At 44.0% G+C, this 25,668-nt stretch overlaps 1 protein-coding gene across 1 annotated transcript; it reads right to left on the bottom strand.

The window, feature by feature from the left end:
- Positions 1-968: 968 nt before the first annotated feature.
- pkn3 (protein kinase N3) lies at positions 969-25,176 on the bottom strand. Its single transcript, XM_024146408.2, is given in 23 exon segments — positions 969-3,592; positions 3,594-3,770; positions 3,868-3,948; positions 4,163-4,270; positions 4,585-4,727; positions 4,967-5,043; positions 5,687-5,749; positions 7,262-7,438; positions 7,601-7,692; positions 7,897-7,972; positions 8,145-8,212; positions 8,467-8,581; positions 9,013-9,199; positions 9,427-9,502; positions 11,955-12,098; positions 13,083-13,192; positions 16,835-17,017; positions 17,315-17,537; positions 17,977-18,128; positions 19,464-19,593; positions 23,447-23,601; positions 23,756-24,035; positions 24,837-25,176. Coding segments are annotated over 23 exon segments (2,862 nt in total). The 5' UTR covers positions 24,858-25,176; the 3' UTR covers positions 969-3,568.
- Positions 25,177-25,668: the final 492 nt, after the last annotated feature.

Below are 25,668 nucleotides of genomic sequence, written 5' to 3'. Positions count from 1 at the left end.
CCAATGACATCTGGATGATCCAGAGGAGGAGAGAAAGTCATGTGGTCTGATGATTCAAAAATAGAGCTTTTTGGTCTAAACTCCACTCGCCGTGTTTGGAGGAAGAAGAAGGATGAGTACAACCCCAAGAACACCATCCCAACCGTGAAGCATGGAGGTGGAAACATCATTCTTTGGGGATGCTTTTTGCAAAGGGGACAGGACGACTGCACCGTATTGAGGGGAGGATGGATGGGGCATGTATTGCGAGATCTTAGCCAACAACCTCCTTCCCTCAGTAAGAGCATTGATGATGGGTCGTGGCTGGGTCTTCCAGCATGACAACGACCCGAAACACACAGCCAGGGCAACTAAGGAGTGGCTCCGTAAGAAGTATCTCAAGGTCCTGGAGTGGCCTAGCCAGTCTCCAGACCTGAACCCAATAAAATCTTTTGGAGGGAGCTGAAAGTCCGTATTGCCCAGCGACAGCCCCGAAACCTGAAGGATCTGGAGAAGGTCTGTATGGAGGAGTTGGGCAAAATCCCTGCTGCAGTGTGTGCAAACCTGGTCAAGAACTACAGGAAACGTATGATCTCTGTAATTGCAAACAAAGGATTCAGTACCAAATATTAAGTTCTGCTTTTCTGATGTATCAAATACTTATGTCTTGCAATAAAATGCTAATTAATTACTTAAAAATCATACAATGTGATTTTCGGGATTTTTGTTTTAGATTCCGTCTCTCACAGTTGAAGTGTACCTATGATAAAAATTACAGACCTCTACATGCTTTGTAAGTAGGAAAACCTGCAAAATCGGCAGTGTATCAAATACTTGTTCTCCCCACTGAACACCTTATCCAAATACATTTAAACTCAGTTTTTCACAATTCCTGACATTTAATCCTAGTAAAAATTCCTTGTCTTGGGTCAGTTAGGATCACCACTTTATTTTAAGAATGTGAAATGTCCGAATAATAGAAGAGAGAATGATTTATTTCAGCTTTTATTTCTTTCATCACATTCCCAGTGGGTCAGAAGTTGACATACAATACACTCAATTAGTATTTGGTAGCATTGTCTTTAAATTGTTTAACTTGAGTCAAACATTTCAGGTAGCCTTCCACAAGAAGTTGGGTGAATTTTGTCCCATTCCTCCTGACAGAGCTGGTGTAACTGAGTCAGGTTTGTAGGCCTCCTTGCTCGCACACGCCTTTTTCAGTTCTGCCCACACATTTTCTATAGGATTGAGGTCAGGGCTTTGTGATGGCCACTCCAATACCTTGACTTTGTTGTCCTTAAGCCAATTTGCCACAACTTGGAAGTATGCTTGGGGTCATTGTCCAATTGGAAGACCCATTTGCGACCAAGCTTTAACTTCCTGACTGATGTCTTGAGATGTTGCTTCAATATATGAAAATTAAAATTACGTGAAACGTTGATTCAACCACTGTGCCCAGTGGGACACTCCCACCTACTCCAATGTCCTCTTCAGTCCAAAGAATAACTTATAAGACTGAAGAGTTTAAAAATTTAGGAATTTGTAGTTTTTGGAATTTGAGCTAAGTGACAGAACACTTGTGTGAGGAAACACATTTACAGAATAGATCACACCATTCCTTGGCTGCATTTAGACAGCCTGCCCAATTCTGGTATTTTCTTTTACACTAATTGGTCTTTTGACCAACCACCACAGATCTGATTGGTCAAAATATCAATTAGTGAAAAAATATATATCCGAATTGGGCTGCCTGTGTAAATGAAGCCCTTGACAGTTATGGTAACAGATACATGAAAATCACTTATGGCTTGTTGTACAATTCCCTGAGTTTACTAAGTTATACACCAACTTATTTACAGAATAAAGGTACTTTCATATACTCGTGATATAAAACTGTCTATTTTTTTAGAGCATTATTTAAATATTTGTTGGTGTCCTTTCCCCAATATCAACTCCGCATGGACAGAGCCTCTGTAGCCACTCAGTGGCTGATTGACTGTACTCAATCCGTTTTGCGGAAATTCAGCTTTACAGCGCAATTGAAATTTAAAGGCAATGTTCCTGCGTTGTCGGCTCAAATCGGAAATGTACCTTTACAGCACGCAATCTGTAAAAACAGATTTGCGTCGAGTTCCCCATCTTATGTGCAATAGGAGAGCATTGAAAAACAGAAATAAGCAATAATGGTAATATGGACTACTTTTTATAGTATTGGAAAATCATTCTGGCTCTTCCAGTAGAATTTGAAGATGAGTGATGTGATTTTATATACACTTATGTTTGGTCTTGAGTGCTGATTTCAGTGCGAACTGTATCTGAACAAAATGTATGCATTAAAAAAAATAATTTAAAAAAAAATGTTTTTTTAAATGCAGTACTCCTATGAATAAATTTAATTACAATGGTTTATTTCTGAAAAATGCTTCAAGAGTCCAGTAGATATATTTATTAATTTAAATTTCCTTCATGCATTGTAAAGAAAAACATACTTGTTTTATCTCTTGACACAGTATTTTTTCATTGTAATTCACAGCATATATATTTTAGTAATAAAGCATGTATATTCATATGAAATACAATATAAATGGCAACATACTCATTACTGGAATGGAATGAAAATGACTCCCTAGGAATACTTAAACTATAATCCTTCCAAAAAGTTTACTTACAATTATTTTTTTTATTTTTTTTTGAAAGATACTTCAGGATGTCAGTTTCAACATGACATTCAATGGCCTAAACCAGCCCAAGATGGACCCATGGAATAGGTTGATTACAAAGTAGCACAATACACGTTTTAAACAGCTTCAGGGACCGTTTCCTCCATTAAGATAACATACACTAGGCTAGGAATGAATGGCGATTCAGTTTGGATTCCCAGGCTAAACATACAAACATCAGTCGCTACAATCAGTGTTAGATCCAAAACAGCAGTGGGTTTACAATAAATATATTTTTCTATCTTCATTTACAGCAAAGATTGTTACGATTGGAGTGTAGTGTTAGGAGGTGCTGGCCATGCATAACCTTCTAATTAGAACCAATTTAAAAACTCATTATTGCACTGGTGCAATGTTTGAACAAAGTACTCTTGCTTAGTTTCACAAATGAATACAAAAGTGCAACAAAATGGCCTATTGATTATTGTTGATATAGCACCAAAACAGTGGCATGTCAAGTATTGATTTGGCAATGTCAAACCTAGTTGATATACTATCAATATGGAGTGGGAACCTCTTAAAGGAAAAAAGAAGAAAGACAAGTACAGTTGTAATAAAAGTCAATGTTGAACAGCAACACAGAGACACTGACCTACCAATCCAGATTTGAACAAGGCAGGCCAAGCTCCCAGTTCTGATTGGCTGTAGAGGTACAGGTGGAGTTCATCACCCACAGAGCATATGAACAGTTATGGTCCTGAAGATAAGATGGCTACCCAAGAGGACATCACGGTAGCCTGTGTCGTCAGTACTCATTCAGCCACAGGTAGCCGTTTGACACAATGAAGTAAAGGCACCATCTTCAGTGGAGCAGCAACCGTTTTGGCTTTCAGTCCTGTCTGTACATCTGTCAGTGTATGCTTAAAAGGTCAGTGCAGATAGGAAAAGTCAAAAATCGGCAAAGATCTCCTGTTGGTCTGCAGTGAGAAAGTAGGGTGTCTGTGGGGGGGTGAGTACTGGCTTGAGCTTTGTGAACTCCTCGTCAAAGTTACTGACGTCCCCCGGCGTCTTGATGCGCGGGAAGAACGGAGGAACCACTTTTTTGTGAAGCAAGGCTGCCCAGTCCACTCCCTGGGAACATTATACATCAAATGTACTATACCAAAATCTTGGTGATGCTCAACTGAAATTAAATGACACAAAAGCCCCAAATTAAGCTAGTTTTTACCTGGAAGAACCTGTGTTTCTTGACCTCGTTGGCATCCGGCTCTCCTGATCCCAGCCTTCTCTCAGGGTTCTTTTGTAGTAGCTGCAGCACAATAGGAAAGCCTGGCTCAGTCTATGCCCCCCCACTATGCATCTTTGTATGTTTTTTCCCACTCGTAGTTTTCATTTTGTGTACTTGCAATGCAGTTTGTTGTTGATTCAGACAACGTAATATTATGATAATTTTTTTTATATAAAAAGAGGTAACCTGTATCCAGACCTGTACAAGGCAGTATACTGAGTGATGGCCCACATACCTTCTGGGTGATGGAGACAGACTCTGGAGAGAGGAACCTGGGGTAGCGCACCTCATCATTCACTATACTGTCAAACACCTCCTCCTCATCGTCACCAGGGAAGGGAGACTGCCACAGAGTCGAGAGACGAGAGAGAGAGCAACAAAAGCCCAACCAACCTCACTCTTTAGCATCCGAAAACATCTTAATTCTAGCAAGACCAATCATCAGAATAATACTTAATGGGATCCCAATATGATTGGACATTGTGAGCCAACTGACCAGAAACATCCTTTAGGTTTCTCTATTCATTTCTCTGGACCAAACACGTAAATTCAACCAAGACCTCAAAATACTTTCTAGATTCACCATAGGAGTGGACCTGTGAGCCAACTGACCAGAAATATCCTCTAGGTTCCATTATTCATCTCTATTTTACTGACCTCTCCCACCAGCATCTCGTAGATGAGGACACCCAGGCCCCACCAGTCCACACAGCGGGTATAGTTGTTGTCTGTCAGCACCTCAGGGGCTAGGAACTCTGGCGTGCCGCAGAACGTGGAGGTGCGGTCTCCATGACCCATACCTGCACACACGACAGGGAAAGATAACTTTAACGGGATTGGAGGGGTGTGCATCAAGACAGCAAGCTTGACGCTGTTGTCCCACTTTTAATAGTGAGGCGTTGCTTAGCCCAGGGTTAAAAGCAAATGACTGAACTAAAGTGCAACCTAAACCTAATAACACTGACTGTTCATTTGATAAACCAAGTGAGTGGGTGGGACAGTGGGTCTCAATGGGAATGCCATAATGTACTGTACGTACCTTCCTTGCACAATCCAAAGTCTGCTATCCTCACATAGCCATCTGCGTCCATCAACAGGTTGTCTAGCTTCAGATCCCTGAAAGAGAAGAGAGATCAGTAACAGGTCGTTTAGCTTCAGATCCCAGAGAGAGAAGAGAGAGATTAGTAACAGGTCGTTTAGCTTCAGACCCCAGAGAGAGAAGAGAGAGATCAGTAAACAGGTCGTTTAGCTTCAGATCCCGGAGAGAGAAGAAGAGAGATTAGTAACAGGTCGTTTAGCTTCAGATCCCGAGAGAGAGATCAGTAACAGGTCGTTTAGCTTCAGATCCCCGAGAGAGAAGAGAGAGATTAGTAACAGGTCGTTTAGCTTCAGACCCCGGAGAGAAGACAGTAACAGGTCGTTTAGCTTCAGATCCCGGAGAGAGATCAGTAACAGGTCGTTTAGCTTCAGATCCCCGAGAGAGAAGAGAGAGATTAGTAACAGGTTGTTTAGCTTCAGATCCCCGAGAGAGAGGTGAGAAACATGACAGGATGAAATGGGACAAGAATCAACTGAACCTGTATATAGCTTACTTACTTTCTTTCTTGTGTTATTATTTCTAGTGTGTTTTTGTTGTACTTGACTTAATGTTTTATAGTACTATTGATAACTGCATTGTCGGGAAAGAATGACCCACAGGTAGCTTCTTTGGTGTGTGAAGGCGGAGGGCTGGAAAGCAGTGCTGAGAGAACTTACTCACCGGTAAACTATCTTGTTCTGGTGCAGAAACTCTAGTCCCAGCAGCACGCAGGAGGCATAGAACCTAAATAAGGCACACATATAATGGTGAGTTTAGATACATCAACTCTAAAGCTCGTACTCATTACTGTACCCTTTTGTATGAGAATTAGACTAGCCTGAATTATCTATTTGTAGTCACCGGTAGGTACAGTTGAAGTCGGAAGTTTACATACACTTAGGTTGGCGTCATTAAAACTTGTTTTTCAACCACTCCACAAATTTCTTGTTAACAAACTATAGTTTTGGCAAGTCGGTTAGGACATCTACTTTGTTCATGACACAAGTAATTTTTCCAACAATTGTTTACAGACAGATTATTTCACTTATAATTCACTGTATCATAATTCCAGTGAGTCAGAAGATTACATACACTAAATTGACCGTGCCTTTAAACAGCTTGGAGAATTCCAGAAAATTATATCATGGCTTTAGAAGCTTCTGATAGGCTAATTGACATCATTTGAGTCAATTGGAGGTGTACCTGTGGATGTATTTCAAGGCCTACCTTCAAACTCAGTGCCTCTTTGCTTGACATCATGGGGAAATCAATAGAAATCAGCCAAGACCTCAGGAAAAAAAAATTGTAGACCTCCACAAGTCTGKTTCATCCTTSGGAGCAATTTCCAAACGCCTGAAGGTACCACGTTCATCTGTACAAACAATAGTACGCAAGTATAAACACCATGGGACCACGCAGCCGTCATACCGCTCAGGAAGGAGACGCGTTCTGTCTCCTAGAGATGAACGTACTTTGGTGCGAAAAGTGCATATCAATTCCAGAACAACAGCAAAGGACCATGTGAAGATACTGGAGGAAACAGGTACAAAAGTATCTATATGCACAGTAAAACGAGTCCTATATCGACATAACCTGAAAGGCCGCTCAGCAAGGAAGAAGCCAATGCTCAAAAACCGCCATAAAAAAAGCCAGACTACGGTTTGCAACTGCACATGGGGACGAAGATCGTAAGCCCTGACCTCAATCCCATAGAAAATGTGTGGGCAGAACTGAAAAAGCGTGTGCGAGCAAGGAGGCCTACAAAACCTGACTCAGTTACACCAGCTCTGTCAGAAGGAATGGGACAAATTTCACCCAACTTATTGTGGGAAGCTTGTGGAAGGCTACCCAAAACGTTTGACCCAAGTTAAACAATTTAAAGGCAATGCTACCAAATAGTAATTGAGTGCATGTAAACTTCTGACCCACTAGAAATGTGATGAAAGAAATAAAAGCTGAAATAAATCATTCTCTCTACTATTATTCTGACATTTCACATTCTTAAAATAAAAAGTGGTGATCCTAACTGACCTAAGACAGGGAATTTTTACTAGGATAAAATGTCAGGAATTGTGAAAAACAGTTTAAATGTATTTGGCTAAGGTGTATGTAAACTTCCGACTTCAACTGTACATGTTCCTGTAGCAAATGTATACGACCCTTGCATATTTTGTTGCCTTACAGCCTGGAATTGCAATGCTTCACACTCGGGTCGCTGTCATAATGGGGCCTGTGTGTGTGTTGCGTAAGGCTTACTGAGCCTGTCTCTCAGTGAAGATGCTGGTGTGTATGTGGGTCATGAGGTCTCCCCCGGGGGAGTACTCCATCACAAAGCACACGTGGTCCACCGTCTGGAAACAGCCGTGCAGATTCACCAGGAAGGGATGGTGGGAGGAGTTGATCGTCTCGAAGATCCTCTTCTCACACATTAGACTAAAATCACAGACATGTGCACACGAAAGAACAAGCACAAAAAAAATATATATATATATATAATAATAATAGTATATTTTAGGTGGAACGCAACTGCTAGTCTTTCTGATCCGGTTCCCTCAACCTGTGGTATGTCTGAATCCACTCACTGTGCTCTCTCACCTGTCCACTTCATCACGCGTCACGACGTCCCCTTTCTTCAAGGCTTTGATGGCATACAGTTTGCCTGACCTCTTGAACTCTGCCAGCAAGACCTTGGGGCAGTGGGGAGGAGGGAAGGATTTAGGTGCAACACATAGTAAGAAGGTTGTGAACACCGAACAGAAGAAAACAGGGAAGAACTACTTGGACTTTTTGTTTTTCTTTGCAAAACATTTTAATGAATACAACTCAGTGTAACTAAATAAAAGGTTCCATTCTTTAGGAATGAGGGCCTTGGGTTGTGAGTGTGACAGTACCTTTCCAAAGTGTCCACGCCCCAGAACCGAGATGCAGTTGAAATCTTCCATTTGCATCCCACCATTCACTTTCCTCCTGAACACAGAACAAACAAGGAGGGAACGTGAAAGAGGAGGAGGGAGGGGGGTTAGATAACTAGGTAACAAACATCACTTCCAGTCCTGACAGGGCTTAAACAATAAGTAGTGGATTTGGGTTACTGCTGTGTGTGTGTAGGTGGTGGTTATACTGAATGAGAGAGACATACTTAGGAGTGGGCTCAGATACAGTCTTTGGCATTGGCCTGTTATCCTCTGTTGAATGACCTTTGGAGGACTAAGGGAAGGGAGAACAAAAATAACCTGAAGACGGAGATATTTGATACTCCAAAAAAAACATGAAAGTGGACGAGCCCCTAAATGCTGTAGAACTGCAACGTCACTGTGTCTAGAACACAATCCTATTCATATGAGTGAAACTATGAGCGGAGACTTTTGTAGTACTCATGAAACGTATAATAGTTGTAAAAATATTTTATTAACGCAATCTTAAATAAAAATAAAAAGTCGTTTTTCCTGTTAGTCTCCTACCTGAGAGAGAGTGGTTTGCCACATGGATTCTGATGCGAGAGTTTTCCCCACATTGTTCTGCAGGGACTTGGTGGGGCGTTCCTCACTGAAGTCCAATTTCACCACAGCAGAATCTCTACAATGACAGAACTAGCCTTCAGAAAACATTTCCATTACTGTAATCAATACCAGTGTCAGAGTTTTATTGTCTCATGCACAAGTATAGTGAAATGCTTGACTTTCAAGCTGATCTAGGATCAGGCCCTCCCTGTCCATACTCCGGTCATTATGATCTTAAAGACAAAAGTGATCCTATACCAGCCCTCCTACTCTGAGACTATTTGTGAATGTGGGCCACAAAATCAATGTTACAGTTGGTCTTTCTTAAAAAGGGCGCCTGGGTGCACCCTCCAACTTACCTTAGCAGAGGGGGCCTGGGTGCACCCTCCAACTTACCTTAGCAGAGGGGGCCTGGGTGCACCCTCCAACTTACCTTAGCAGAGGGGGCCTGGGTGCATCCTCCAACTTACCTCAGCGGAGGGGGCCTGGGTGCACCCTCCAACTTACCTTAGAGGGGGGGTAGACTTGGCCATCTTCTCCATGGAGGGGGGCGAGGTGATGGCCGTGTCGGAGCCCACCAGTGGGGGGCTCATGGCCTGCAAGGAACCATTGCAGGGAGGCAGAACGCTCATCATCAGACGCCCCCACGTGGCAAAGTTCATGTTCATCTGGGCCGCCCGCAGGAAATTCTTCCCTGAGAAAACAGGATGTGATGTCAGAAGTAATTTACGGGGGGGCATGTATGCACATATGACTGGATAAAAATGTCTGCTAAATGGCATGCATATTATTATATATAGCCAAAAGCTACGCTTATTGAGGTGTGTTGAAGCCAGGTTGTGGTACAGGGTAAAGGCAGCTAAAGACAGTTTGATCGGTTTCCAATGTCATGATATACTGAAAAATATCAGGAACATATACCTTTTTCTTTAGGGAATATGCGCTTCTGTCTCTGAAGTTTAGGATGCCACTCAATGACAGGGTTGATGAACGTCACCTACAATAAACAGTAAAACATAATCGTTAACTGAGGTTGTAGCATCAAGTAGAAAGTGCAGTGGTCAATGTTGTGGTCAGGTAACAATCTAGAAGAGATGGTATTGATTTAATATCAAACAGAACGCATATGGTGATTGTAACAATTATGACAAAGTCTAATGGCGATTGTGATATAAATAGGTGATTTAGACATTATGACCATTAGGGATTGTCACATGGTGATTGTAACATATATAAATTGTGACATAATGTCTAATAGTGATTGTGACAATTTCTAATGGCGATTGTGAAATATTAGTGATTGTGACATTAGTAACATACACTCAGTGGTCAGTTTATTAGGTACACCACCCCGTTCACAAAAATGGTTTGCTCCTACAGACAGAGTCAAGTGGCCATGGCTTGCTATATAAAGCAGGCAGACAGGCATCGAGGCATTCTGTTACTCTTCGACTGAACGTTAGAATGGGCAAAACGAGGGACCTAAGCGTCTTTGAACGTGGTATGATCGTCGGTGCCTGGCACGCCGGTAGCAGTTTACAGAGAATGGTGCGACAAACAAAAAACATCCAGTCAGCGGCAGTCCTGTTGGCGAAAACAGTTAGTTGATGAGAGGTCAAAATGTGCACGCTAACAGGCGGGCCACAAACCGGCAAATAACAGCTGAGCACAACAGTGGTGTGAGGAAAGGCATCTCGGAAAGCACAACTCGTCGGTCCTTGTCACGGATGGGCTATTGCAGCAGACGACCACACCGGGTTCCACTCCTATCGGCTAAAAACAAGAAGAAGCGGCTCCATTTACATAAGTATTCAGACCCTTTACTCAGTACTTTGTTGAAGCCCCTTTGGCAGCGATTACATCCTCGAGTCTTCTTGGGTATGACGCTACACGCTTGGTACACCTGTATTTGGGAAGTTTCTCCCATTCTTCTCTGCAGTTCTTCTCAAGCTCTGTCAGATTGGATGAGGATCGTCACTGCACAGCTATTTTCAGGTCTCTCCAGAGTTGTTCGATCGGGTTCAAGTCTGGGCTCTGGCTGGGCCACTCAAGGACATTAAGAGACTTGTTCCAAAGCCACTCCTGCATCGTCTTGGCTGTGTTCTAAGGGTTGTTGTTCTGTTGGAAGGTGAACCTTCCTGAGCGCTCTGGAGCAGGTTTTCAATCAAGGATCTCTGTACTTTGCTTCGTTCATCTTTCCCTTGATCCTGACAAGTCTCCCAGTCCCTGCCGCTGAAAAACATCCCCACAGCATGATGCTGCTACCACCATGCTTCACTATAGAGATGGTATTGACCAGGTGATGAGTGGTGCCTGGTTTCATCCTTATTTCTCATGGTCAGAGTCCTTTAGGTGCCTTTTGGCAAACTCCAAGTGGGTTTGCCTTTTACTGAGGAGTGGCTTCCGTCTGGCCACTCTACCATAAAGGCCTGATTGGTGGAGCGCTGCAGAGATGGGAGAACCTTCCAGAATGACAACCATGTCCACAGAGGAACTCTGGAACTCTGTCAGAGTGACCATGGGGTTCTTGGTTGCCACCCTGATCAAGGCCCTTCTCCCCCGATTGCTCAGTTTCACCAGGCGGCCAGCTGGTTCCAAACTTCTTCCATTTGAGAATGATGGAGGAACCTTCAATGCTGAAGACATTTTTTTGGTACCCTTCCCCAGATCTGTGCCTTGACACAGTCCTGTCTCAGAGCTCTACGGACAATTCCTTTGACCTCATGGCTTGGTTTTTGCTCTGACATGCACTGTCAACTGTGGGACCTTATATAGACAGGTGTGTGCCTTTCCAAATCCATTGAACTTGACTCCAATCAAGTTGTAGAAACATCTCAAGGATGATCAATAGAAACAGGATGCACCTGAGCTTAATTTGAAGTCTCATAGCAAAGGGTCTGAATGCTTATGTAAATAAGGTATTTGTTTATAATAAATTTGCAAAAATATCTAAAAACTTGCTTTGTCATTATGGGGTATTGTGTTGATTGATGAGGAAAAATATAAATTTAATCCAATTAGAATAAGGCTGTAACGTAACAAAATGTGGAAAAAAGTCAAGGGTTCTGAATACTTTCCAAATGCACTGTAATGTCTAATGGTGAATATAATAGGGATCAATCAAATGTATTTGAAGCCCTTTTTACATCAGCAGATGTCACAAAGTGCTATACAGAAACCCAGCCTAAAACCCCAAACAGCAAGCAATGCAGATGTAGAAGCACGGTGCCTACGGAAAAACTCCCTAGAAAAGGCAGGAACTTAGGAAGAAACCTAGAGAGGAACCAGGGTCTAAGGGGTGGCCAGTCCTCTTCTGGCTGTGCCGGGTGGAGATTATAAGAGTACATGGCCATTAAGGCCAGAGATCGTGACATATTACTGATTGTGGCATATTTAATATTGACTGTGACAATGTCTTATTGTGATCGTGAAATAAGGGTGCTAGTTACCTCAGCGAATAGCATGCCCTGGGGCTCCAGGTAAAGACACATGCCGTGGCGCTGGTTGTCCAGGAAGTCCTCTAGACGTAGGAACTTGACCCCACACAGAGCCCTCCAGTCCCGCCAGTACACCCCAATCTCCAGCTCCCTGGACTGGAAACAGACTTTTAGTTAGTAATTTTTAGGGAAAGAAATGCAAATAAATTTGCAGGGAAAAGGGAAAATGTTTCCAGACTACAACACCTTATCTTCCACTTAATCTTGTTTATCTTTAAAAACGCTCCAGCCTGAGGCTTTCCGCAGCACAATCCAAAATACCACTACAGCGCCACTCAGATGTGCCATTTTAAGACTCATAGTGGTCATCTATGAACATTTGAACATCTTGGCCATGTTCTGTTATAATCTCCACCCGGCACAGCCAGAAGAGGACTGGCCACCCCTCATAGCCTGGTTCCTCTCTAGGTTTCTTCCTAGGTTCTGGCCTTTCTAGGGTGTTTTTCCTAGCCMCYRTGCTTCTAYACCTGCATTGCTTGCTGTTTGGGGTTTTAGGCTGGGTTTCTGTACAGCACTTTGTGACATCAGCTGATGTAAGAAGGGCTTTATAAATACATTTGATTGATTGATTGATTGAGAGGATGGGGACAAAGTAGTGTGTGCCCTTGAGCTAGGAGCTGAAAGTAGTCTTAGAGCTCAACCATTGCCTCCAAAAGCCTGGTATGGGGCTATGGTTGAGATTAGTGGAAAGTGTTAAAGGATTAGCAGTGGGATTACATCTGCAGAGTGGGAGTGGAGGCATGAGAGAGGGGCGATTGCTCACTGCCTTCCCAATAGCTGAGAGTTGTTAAAGCCAGCAGACTCTTGCTTTAAGCATCGATGAGACAAGAGTGCCATTGATAGATCAACTGTTTGGAAGTGGCGTACCGGTAACTTTGATTTTGAGATGTGTAGGGGGCAACTGAAGGCTGGGGGTCCTCCCCATAATTATTCTTGCAATCTAAAGCCAATTTCCTGCACTTCTACACTATTTAACATGACTCATGGCACCAATAGAGTGTTACTTTGAGAAAATCCAGTTTCCATGCAAAGGAATAGAATGTGTGAACTGCTCCTACTGGTGTTAAACGAAACACTGACCCGCTCCAGCTCGATGCTGAAGCTCTGGTCCCAGGCGTCCTTGCTCAGGGCTCTCCAGTGTGTCCGGCCCACCATTCTGTTGTCCACCTTCAGCACCGCAATGATCTCCGCTGTGGACAGCATACAGTGGCACAGATAGACAGTCAGTACACCTCCACAGACACACACTAGCTGTCCCAGTCAGATATTGACAGGGATACTAAATTACCACAGCCAAAGATACTGAGTTTAATGATCATATGCCTCTCATTCCAAAGAGAATAGAGCCATATCCTTAAACTACTTTTCAAGGTGAGGATTTCTGCTCTTAGTACAGGCTATCTGCAGGTTCCATGAATTTGAATGTAAGACTGACCTTTTTAAGTGCCACTTGCAATACAAATGTTTAGGTCTGCATGCACCACACACCTGCTAATATTCCTCTCCTAAAGTGAGCCCATATTGGCAATAAGTAGTATTTCAGGGCTGGTTATAGCCTACATGGCTCATATCAGGCAGGTGTGCTATTTTAGCAATTGGCATTCTCCTGTAGCCTAACGAATGTAGTAGCATAGTGGCTAGGCTATAGATGGCTGAATCATGAGGTTGCCCATCTGCATTTATTTAGGCTACCCATTAGCTAGATCACAAACTATGTTTTCAGAATTACCAATAATGTTATCAGCTTAGTATAACGATACTCAATACGATACCCCTGTGAAAAAAATGCCTTCAAGTCAAATTTACAGAACTGTTACTCTATAAAACATGTGGTCAACTCTCCATCTGGAGAGGTAGGCCACTGGGTGTGCAGGCTTTTGATTCAGCACTGCTCAAACACACCCAAGTAAGCTTAACAAGGTCCCGTTGAGCAGTTGATTTGTAGAATCAAAAGTCTACACACCCAGTAGCTCGCTTGGGAGGTACCGTGCTAAAACTGACTGCAATCAAAAAGTAGAATTCAACAATTCCCTCATTCAGTGAATCAGGTATCAAAGAAGCTACAGTTGAAGTCGGAAGTTTACATACACTTAGGTTGGAGTCATTAAATCTCATTTTTCAACCACTCCACAAATTTCTTGTTAACAAACCAGTTTTGGCAAGTCGGTTAGGACATCTACTTTGTGCATGACACAAGTCATTTTCCCAACAATTGTTTACAGACAGATTATTTCACTGTATCACAATTCCAGTGGGTCAGAAGTTTACATACACTAAGTTGACTGTGCCTTTAAACAACTTGGAAAATTCCAGAAAAATGATGTTATGTCTTTAGAAGCTTCTGATAGGCTAATTGACATAATTTGAGTCAATTGGAGGTGTACCTGTGGATGTATTTCAAGGCCTACCTTCAAACTTTGCTTGACATCATGGGAAAATCCAAAGAAATCAGCCAAGACCTCCACAAGTCTGTTTCATCCTTCGGAGCAATTTCCAAACGCCTGAAGGTACCACGTTCATCTGTACAAACAATAGTACGCAAGTAGAAACACCATGGGACCACACAGACGTCATACCGCTCAGGAAGGAGACGCGTTCTGTCTCCTAGAGATGAACGTACTTTGGTGCGAAAAGTGCAAATCAATCCCAGAACAGCAGCAAAGGACCTTGTGAAAATGCTGGAGGAAACAGATACAAAAGTATCTATCCACAGTAAAACGAGTCCTATAATCAACATAACCTGAAAGGCCGCTCAGCAAGGAAGACGCCACTGCTCCAAAAGCACCATAAAAAAGCCAGACTACGGTTTGCAACTGCACATGGGGATAAAGATCTTACTTTTTTTTGAAAAATAGAACTGTTTGGCCATAATGACCATTGTTATGTTTTGAGGAAAAAGGGGGATGCTTGCAAGCTGAAGAACACCATCCCAACCATGAAGCAAGGGGGTGGCAGCGTCATGTGGGGGTGCTTTGCTGCAGGAGGGACTGGTGCACTTCACAAAATAGATGGCTTCATGAGGAAGGAAAATTATGTGGATATGTTGAAGCAACATCTGAAGACATCAGTCAGGAAGTTAAAGCTTGGTCGCAAATGGGTCTTCCAAATGGACAATGACCGCAAGCATATTTCCAAAGTTGTGGCAAAATGGCTTAAGGACAACAAAGTCAAGGTATTGGAGTGGCCATCACAAAGCCCTGACCTCAATCCCATAGAAAACTTGTGGGCAGAACTGAAAAAGGCGTGTGCGAGCAAGGAGGCCTACCATCCTGACTCCAGCTCTGTCAGGAGGAATGGGACAAAATTCACTCAACTTATTGTGGGAAGCTTGTGGAAGGCTAACTGAAACGTTTGACCCAAGTTAAACAATTTAAAGGCAATGCTACCAAATACTAATTGAGTGTATGTAAACTTCTGACCCACTGGGAATGCGATAAAAGAAATAAAAGCTGAAATAAATCATTCTCTCTACTATTATTCTGACATTTCACATTCTTAAAATAAAGTGGTGATCCTAACTGACCCAAGACAGGGAATTTTTACTCGGATTAAATGTCAGGAATTGTGAAAAACTGAGTTTAAATGTATTTGGCTAAGGTGTATGTAAACTTCCGACTTCAACTGTAGCTATTTAATCCAACATGTTCAGGGACTGCATGATGACTATTTTTATGTGCAATATGTCAAAATAAGATCCAGAATTATCAGATATATTTTTGGGCTCTTTAGAGATTAATTTGCTTGCATGTTTTTGGTACATATTGGCCAAGGCTATGCAACATAATTTACCACCTGAGGAAGTAGGAACTCAAAACATAAGCTACATTGCTAACTCTAAATATGATATTGTTGCTAGATTGCATGCAATTGATCAAACAGTAAATGTAATGTACAACAAAAACTTTTCTTTGGTAGACCTATATAGGCTACTTGATGTATTCACCACAAATGGCACGCTCAGTATCATCTCAATTACATCATTAGTAAAGTGGTGTCATTTCCCCTATATGGAGTAACAGTAACAGTAGTTTTAAAAACGGACTTTCCCGTAATTACATTTGAAATGTTGCTCAACTGTCAGTATGCATCTTTCACTTCATGTGTAAAGGGGGGAGAAGGAGTGAGCACCAGCAGCAAAACAGGGACAGGGAGATACTTTCACTTCATGTGTAAAGGGGGGAGAAGGAGTGAGCACCAGCAGCAAAACAGGGACAGGGAGATACTTTCATTGCAGGAAGCAGGTTAATTAATGCACATTACTGTTGACCAAAGAATGGTTTTAGAACCAAAAAATCTGTAGAAACGTTGTGTAGCCCAATCACTGACGTAATCAAAATTGCTTCGGTAAGAGGAGGGCAAAGTCGTTGTCGGTAATTTTTGGTTTATCATCCCAGCTCTAGTTAGTCTATAAAATTGTACATGCTACCTAGCTCTTTCCTCTGGCAACAGCCTGACTCACACACATGTACACACACAGAGACAGGTGGTTGGATAGTTCTCTAACATCTTGAAAGTGTGAAAGTATTAGAGGTTTTTCACTGTGGAAGAATTAAGCAGCGGCACAATATAACGGAAACACTGTAGTCATCTCTGTCGCAGACTTTAAGACCTTTAAAAACTCAATTTAAGACATTTTATAACTTAAGGCTTTTAAATCAGATAAAAGACTACGACTCAAGGACCTGTGGACACCCTGCTAGTAAGTAAATTACCACTCCTTGTTCCTGAACGATATAAAAGTACGAAACATTTGCATGTTTTCCATGACTTGTATTTTTATGGGAGTAATTAAAATGTAAAACAACATTTGCATAGGACTAGTGTAGACTCACTGGAGAGCTCATCGGTCTTGGTGATTTTGCCGTTGGTGCTGCGTCCGGAGAGACCGGCCCTCATCTTCAGGGACTTGGCCTCGGAGGGGCTGCCGGGGGTGGAGGTGATGCAGGCCATGCGGCACCGACCCGGCACTGACTCCTGCAGGTCCTGGCAGCCCATCAGACGCACCTCCAACCGACCTGGAGAGAGAGACGAGACAACATACAGGGAACATTAGTTCAGGCTTACTGCCCTGAGAAGGCAATTCAAACTCCATGTCCTTGGCAGAACTTTATACAAGGGCATACACACATTTTGTAACGGTCTTTTCATGCGAGTAATTTCCTTCAGGGTCACATCAATATACTATATGACAACAAAATATCAAAAACCATACAAAAATAACACAATGAGACCAAAAAGTACCACACACACATATTTTGAATAGTTAACTAAATCAGGCCGCTATAGCATAGAGTAACAACGCTGTCAGTTACCTGTGAGAGTGGCAGGTTTGAAAAAGGAGGACGACGAACAGGAAGAGGTGGAGTTGAGGCGCTCCAGCTGCAGACCCAGGGAGGGCGAGGAGGCACCCAGTGCGAGCTCCTCCTTGATAATGGACAATTTGGGGTGGTCCCCGGGGAGCTCGGCTAGACGGCGCTCCAGAGACAGACGCAGCAGGTCCAGCTTCTGGCACGACTCCTGCAACCTTGTCTGGGCCTGGGGGACACATATACAGTCAGATACATGAGAACAAACACACTTTTAGATTTTCCTTGTGACCCACCAGGTACACATAACTGTTTCCAGCCAGGAAAACATTAACCGGAATCCTTAACGGTGAAACTGCCACGTCCGTTTGTAATATTACAACAACAAAGAAGTTACTGCAAACAAATTTAAAAAAAATCCTCCTCAGTCATCATTGCATAGAACGGCAACATAAGTACAGCATTTTTTTTTTTTTTTTACCTTGATGCACAATGCTCCCCACTTCTGCTTCGTCAAAAAAACTAAAACAATAACAATGTCTGTGGGACGGACAGTGGCGCCGTTTCCCCCTAATGCAGATTCCATCTTTAAGCTGCAACCCAAAAGGAATCAGACCTGTATTTACCAGATTTCCTCTAAAGACCTCAGCTATATCCTGGTGCCCTACCTCTGCCAGTGCGCGGCGGTCCTGCACCTTGCGCCCGCCCAGGTGCTTGACCACATTCTTGGCCCCCTCTGCCACGGCAGCCTCGATCTTCAGGTGGTGCCGTAGCTCAGCCACCCGCAGCTCTAGAGGACTGATAGTCTCAGTGGGACGGCCTGCAGGGAGGGAGGAGGAGGAATGGGTGAGCATTTGTTCACCAATGGACGAACAATCAAAAGAACGGCACTGGAAAAAACACTAAATGTACAGTAACACATGCACTACATGACCAAATGTATGTGGAAACCTGCTCGAACATCTCATCCCAAAATCATGGCCATTAATATGGAGTTGGTCCCCCCTTTGCTGCCATAACAGCCTCCACTCTTCTGGGAAGGCTGCTTTCCACTAAATGTTGAAACATTGCTTCCATTCAGCCACAAAAGCATTAGTGAAGTCGGGCACTGTTGTTGAGCGATTAGGCCTGGCTCGCAGTCGGTGTTCGGTAGGATTGAGTTAAGGGCTCTGTGTAGGCCAGTCAAGTTCTTCCACACAGATCTCGACAAACCATTTCTGTATGGACTTTGCTTTGTGCACGGGGGCATTGTCATGCTGAAACAGGAAAGGGCCTTTCCCAAACTTGCCACAAAGTTGAAAGTCATTGTATGCTGTAAAGTTAAGATTTCCCTTCACTGGAACTAAGGGGCCTAGACCAAACCATGAAAAACAGCCCCAGACCATTATTCCTCCTCCACCAAACTTTACAGTTGGCACTATGCAGTCGGCAGGTAGCGTTCTCCTGGCAGCCACCAAACCCAGATTTGTCCGTCGGACTGCCAGATGGTAAAATGTGATTCATTAATCCAGAGAATGCGTTTCCACTGCTCCAGAGACCAATGGCGGCGAGCTTTACACCACTCTAGCCGACGCTTGGCATTGCGCATGGTGAACTTAGGCTTGTGGGCAGCTGTTCGGCCATGGAAACCCATTCCATGAAGCTCCCGACAGTTCTTGTGCTGTCGTTGCTTCCAAAGGCAGTTTGGACCTTGGTAGTGAGTGTTGCAACCGAGTACAGACTATTATTACATGCTACCCGCTTCAGCACTCGGCGGTCCCATTCTGTGAGCTTGTGTGGCCTACCACTTCGCGGCTGAACCGTTGTTACTACAAGATGTTTCCACTTCACAATAACAGCACTAACAGTTGACCGGGGTAGCTCAAGCAGGGCAGGAATTTGACGAACCGACCTGTTCTGAAAGGTGCCACATTGAAAGTCACTGAGCACTTCATTACGGGCCATTCTCCTCCCAATGTTTGTCTATGGAGGTTGCATGGCTGTGTGCTCGATTTTATACACCTGTCAGCAACAGGTGTGGCTGAAATAGCCAATTTGAAGGGGTGTCCACTAATTACATACTTTTGGCCATGTAGTGTATAACCAAGACAAAGACATGGCAAAGGACAAACAAGCTCACTGTGTGTGTGTATATATATATATATATCTCTCTCACCGTCTGTCTCTGTGGCTTCCCGCTCCCCCTCTCTAGCTTGGGTGACTTTGACAATCTGCATGCGGAGCAGCTCAATCTTGGTGCGGCTGTCCTGAAGCATCTGCTGGGCCATGGACAGCATCTTACGGTCCTTGGGAGGGGAGACCACACAAGACAGTTCTACCTCCAAAAATATCCAACTAGTGCACAAGTCAGCCATGTCCTGTACCTCACTTGTCCATGATACAGCAGCCCTTAACAGCATTGGCCACTTACAGCAGTCCTAGTGCCCTTGTTCATTGACATGCATGGTGCTATTTTTTTATTTAACCTTTATTTAACTAGGCAAGTCAGTTAAGAACAAATTCTTATTTACAATGACAGTCTAGGAACAGTGGGTTAACTGCCTTGTTCAGGGGCAGAACGACAAATTTACACCTTGTCAGCTCGGGGATTCGATCCAGCAACCTTTCAGTTACTGGCCCAATGCTCTAACTACTAGGCTACCTGCCACCCCGTACTAGCCAACACCCATCTCCACTAACACGCCTTCCCTCAAAGTCCACGACAGCATGATGAACGGGGCCCTCAAGAACTCTGCCTTGCAAAGTTTTAATTGACAGCTCAGCCAACCCTTTACTGATGTGAACACTCTCGGGAGGTGTCCCCATAGGATTTCCAAAGTAAAAGCAAGGTGGTGTAACCTAGCCAATCCTTTCATTCTCATGAATGGAGAAGATGGGGAAGGGAAGCGGTGTAGTTACCGCTTGGGTCAGATGCTGCGTTAGCAACAAACCAATCTAAATTGCAATTCAAGGCAGGAAAGTGTGACAGGTGATCAACCTACTAATAAAGAAGAGGCTCTCGTCTGCTTGTGAAAGTGAGGTGCTCTCTGCAGCACCGCACCGTAGTTGTTAGTATGCAGATTTACTCACTGTTACAGTAAATCGTGCATACCTTACTCATTTTAGGAACCAAGCATTAACGTAGGCTTAAATTAAGTATAACATCTCATGCTGCAAATGTTAGAAATGAGCCCTCAGGTGTTTTACTGCATGGCTGGAACAAAAGCCTGCACCCACACATAAGCCCACTTTAACTCCTTTAAACAGTCACATTTCATTGGTAGCACATTTTTGCTAGAATTTTTCCCTTTACAAAAGTCCTAATTTATTAATGTCCTCAAGACCCTACGGGTCTAAAACCCTTAATTTTAGGATTACAGCTGGTAATTGGTTATGGCTAGTGTTACATTTTTAATCACATTCGTACAGAGTACATTGTTTCACAAGCCGCTCTCTGGCCTCACCTTTGAAATGCAAAGAGGTGTAATGGGTTCACACTCAAAAAGATGTCGCATAAAGCTTACTTCATTATTTTCACTGCATCAGGGATAGTGTACACAGACGTTTCGGCTTTATAGCCTTCAGTGTGTGTAGGCACAATTTTCTTTAATTCATAACAGCATTTGTAAAGAATATGCGATATGTTACCCCCCCCCCCCCCTATGTCGGGGTGTCCTTCCTGGGCTGCTCATTTACAGAGAGTTTATCCACTCTTCACTGGCTAGCGACACAGACCACCATACTCGGTCCATCTGTCCCCTTCACTCGCTCTTAACACTTAAGACACCCAGGTTCTCAGAACAACAGCATGCTGAGAGCATCCTCCTTCAGTCAACTTCATCCCTCCTTCTTGCTTTTCTCCCTCTGGAAACAGACTTCCTTCCAAAGGACAAGTTTACTACTGTGCCTGGAAGGACCCTGGCTGACTATACCCTACAACTACATTGGCTGGCATAGAGTCACATGGTCTGCTGCTGTTGCCATGCCGGGAGGAGAGAAGTCCACACATACACACCCTTATTCTGAGCCGACTAGGTTTATGTTTGTGTGAACATATCTCCAAGTTTGAGTGACTGTGTGTGAGTGAGAGAGAGTGAGTGACTGTGTGTGTGTGTGTGTGAGTGAGAGAGAGTGAGTGACTGTGTGTGTGTGTGTGTGAGTGAGAGAGAGAGAGTGACTGTGTGAAGTGAGAGAGAGAGAGTGAACTGATGTGAGTGAGAGAGAAGAGAGTGACTGGTGTGAGTGAGAGAGAGAAGGAGACGTGTGTGAGTGAGTAGAGAGAGAGTGACTGTGTGAGTGAGAGAGAGAGAGTGACTGTGTGAGTGAGAGAGAAGAGTGGTGGAGCATGCTGTGTGTGAGAGAGAGAGTGACTGTGTGTGATGAGAGAGAGAGAGTGACTGTGTGAGTGAGAAGGAGAGTGACTGTGTGAGTGAGAGAGAGAGTGACTGTGGTGAGGTGAGAGAGAGAGTGACTGTGTGAGTGAGAGAGAGAGTGACTGTGTGAGTGAGAGAGAGAGTGACTGGTGATGTGAGAGATGAGTGACTGTGATGAGTGTGAGAGTGTGTGTGAGAGTGAGTGAGAGAGTGATGGGACTGTGTGAGAGAGGGTGACTGGTGTGGTAATGAGTGGAGAGAGAGTGAGTGACAGTGTGTATGAGTGAGAGAGAGTGAGTGACTGTGTGTGTGAGAGGCAGTGGAGTGAGAGAGGTGGAGGGTTGTGAGAGAGACAGTGAGTGAGTGAGGTGAGGTGAGTGACTGAGTGAGTGAGAGAGAGAGAGAGAGTTGAGAGTGAGAGAGAGACTGTGTGTGGAGAGAGAGATAGAACTGGTGTGTGAGAGTGACTGTGGTGTGGTGAGAGAGAGAGGGAGACTGTTGTGATGATGAGAGAGAGAGAGAGAGAGAGAGAGAGAGAGGAGAGAGAGAGAGAGAGAGAGAGTGACGTGTGTGAGAGAGAGAGTGACTGTGTGTGAGAGAGAGAGAGAGAAGAGAGCTAAGTGTGGTGTGTGTGAAGAGAGAGAGAGGAAGTGACTGTGTGTGTGGTGAGTGAGAGAGCAGTGACTGTGTGTGTGAGTGAGAGGAGTGACTGTGTGGAGTGAGAGAGAGAGTGACTGTGTGAGTGAGAAGAGAGAGGACTGTGTGGTGAGAGAGGGTGAGTGACTGTGTGTGAGTGGAGGGGTGGGACTGGTGTGAGTGAGAGAGTGAGGAGTGAATGTGTGTGTGAGAGAAAGAGTGAGTGACTGTGTGTGAGAGAGGGTGACTGTGTGTATGAGTGAGAGAGAGTGAGTGACTGTGTGAGTGAGAGAGAAAGAGTGAGAGTGATGCTGTGGATGCTGAGTTGGAGAGAGTGATGTGGTGTGAGGAGAGAGAGATGACTGGATGGGTGTGAGAGAGGGTGAGTGTGTATGAGTGAGAGAGAGTGAGTGACAGTGTGTATGAGTGAGAGAGAGTGAGTGACTGTGGTGTTGAGAGACAGTGAGTAGAGAGATGAGTGTGGTGGAAGACAGTGAGTGAGTGAGTGAGTGAGTGACTGAGTGAGTGAGAGAGGAGAGAAGATTGAGATGAGAGAGAGAGCTGGGTGTGAGAGAGAGAGAGACTGTGTGTGAGAGAGATGTGGTGTGAGAGAGAGAGAGAGACTGTGTGTGTGAGAGAGAGAAGAGAGAGAGAGAGAGAAGAGAGAGAGAGAGAGAGAGAGAGAGAGAGAGAGAGTGACTGTGTGTGAGAGAGAGAGTGACTGTGTGTGAGAGAGAGATGAGAGAGAGAGCTCTGTTGTGTGTGTGTGAGAGAGCGAGTGAGTGACTGTGTGTGAGAGAGGGTGACTGTGTGTATGAGTGAGAGAGAGTGAGTGACTGTGTGAGTGAGAGAGAAAGAGTGAGTGACTGTGTGTGTGAGTGAGGGAGAGAGAGTGAGTGAGTGACTGTGTGTGAGAGAGAGTGAGTGACTGTGTGAGAGACAGTGAGTGAGTGTGTGAGAGACAGTGAGTGAGTGAGTGAGAGAGGTCCATTGGTCCAAAACAAAAGTGCTGAAGCACTATAATGCCTTAATTGAATTGGCTCTACGTTCATGTGGTGAGTATAGTGGTTTCCCGAACATTGACCTTAGTGGCATGTGTTACATGGAAAGCTCATTTGACAGATGCATAGTGTAAATGTGTGTGCCAAACCTTGACGGAGCTGCTGACGTAAGTCTGGATGATGTTCTCGGCCCCCTGCTTCACCTTGGTCTCCATGGTGAGCTGTTTCTTCAGGGCACAGATGCGCCCGGCAAGCGGAGATGTCACCTCCTCCCAGCGACATGGGTCAGGCGATGTGCTGTCATCTGCTTTGACAGAGACACAAGCAGTGAGTGACAGGACAGAACGTTTGGGATACAGTTGCTGAAAAAGCCTATACAGTGATTATTAGTCTTAGTCTATTCCATAGAAGTCAGCTTCACAGAAAAACCCAGATCTGAGAACAGTCATGATTATTACCTGTGGGGCTGTCCTTCTGGGGCTTGGGGGTGATGGCACGGGTGTTGAGCTCCTGCAGCTCCCAGTGCAGTTGCTCCAGCTTGCGGCTCGACGCCCTCAGCTGGCCCTCCACTTCGGCAGCGCTCTTACGGTTAGTAACGGCCCGCCGCAGCCGCTCGGCCGCCTCCTTGATCCTCAGCTCCCGCTGGATCTCCTGCCTCAGCAGGGTGCGTGCGTCCTCCAGCCGCTGCTGGAACTCCGGGTCCAGGATGTCCCCCTCCAACCGGCCCGCAGGCAGGTGCTTTGGGAGGGATGGAACTTTTGATGAATGGAATGTGGCAAGTTGGCAACGGTTTATATAAGAGCAAATTGCAACAACCGGGTCAATATAAGGCAATGTGTTGTGTTTGCATGTGGCACCAGTTTTTGTCCAATCAGAACACTTGTAGACGAAAGCTCTATAGAAGAACAACCCTCCCTGCCTAAAGGCTAAGGGAAACACTGAATCATCTGACCACATTTCTGACACACCCTGACATCCACCAGCCAAATCAGAATTAATACTGTAACTACTCATTTAAGATTTTTAGCACTGGATATTTCAAGAAAGGTACATTGTAGTGTTATGGATTGAGAAGTAGAGAACCCGAGAGTAGATATAACTCTCCGGCATGTCTGCCAATGGAGTTGATGGCTGGTTACAAGTGGAAAAAACCCTGTCTGACTGTCAACAGTAACACGAACCATTGAAACAAACAGGTTGATATAGTTTGCTAGCGACTTTGATATTTCCCAGGCTGCATTGTTGCATTATGAAAATGTAATTGATAAAAGCTAAGTGGGGAAACCAGTTTAACCAGAAACCCTCCATTGTCTGGTGTTATTCACAAGGATTTTTCACGAGACAGTGGTAGAAACACATCTTGATGAGAGAGAAACTATTGCAGATAGTAAATTGACGCTAGCAAGCTAGCCAACTGCTCAGCTAACTGAACCGATAACAAAAGTTGTGAAGTTAGCAACCCATTGCTTCTTTCTACTAGCTGAAGAACAGTTCGATAAAAGGCGCACAATTAGGCCAAATAAAACAATCTGTGCTTACCTGTAGTGTTAAACCTGCCATTGCAGACTCAAAATGTCTGAAACGCGATTATGGATTTCAAACTGGGAGGGTTGGGAAAATAGCCATACACTGACCACTGCTAAAGTAAGCGTCTCGTCCAGTTTCGCTCGAAAGAAACACAATTGAACAACTTTATAACCAGTTAAAATAACGTGAACAGATTTTTTTTTGTTACCACGACCGACAACTAAAAGTTACAAAAAGTGACCAAGGCGCAGTCCATTGAATATATTTGGTGGCAAAAGCAAACTGTCTGGACTTCCTGGCATTACACACTGCTGATGGTTTGAATAAACATCGACTCCTCCCCTTCCAAAATGTCGATTGGCTGAATGTCCTGTCAACCAAAGCACAACCACAAGAATGTCCAATCAGACCGTCTCCCGTGCTATTTTGGATCATCCTTTTTGTGCACCTGCCAAGGTAACTATTTCTCTGAAAACAAAGTTCTATTTACTCAAAACTGTTTACATCATAACAGATTTCCATTTAACAAAATAGCCCAAATGTGCTGGAAAAATGCAGTATTGTTTTCAATCAATAATTACTAACCTACTGGCACTGACAACTTGGATGGAAAATTACTTAGGATGGTATGGTAGCGGACTATATTGCCACTCAGCCGATCTGTCAGGCTGCTACCGACCGTAAACTTTTGGAAAATATTGTATTTGCCAGATACAGTGCTATTTCACAGAAAAAAATTAACAACTGACTTTCAGCACGCTTATAGTGAAGGACACTCAACTTGTACGGCACAAACAGAAATGACTGATTATTGTCTGAAATAAATTGATAAGATTGTGGGAGA

This window comes from Salvelinus sp. IW2-2015, unplaced genomic scaffold, assembly GCF_002910315.2.
Source record: "Salvelinus sp. IW2-2015 unplaced genomic scaffold, ASM291031v2 Un_scaffold16393, whole genome shotgun sequence".
In the NCBI taxonomy this organism is placed as follows: domain Eukaryota; kingdom Metazoa; phylum Chordata; class Actinopteri; order Salmoniformes; family Salmonidae; genus Salvelinus; species Salvelinus sp. IW2-2015.
Note: the sequence above shows the minus strand (reverse complement) of the source record. Positions and strands in the feature narration are given on the sequence as shown.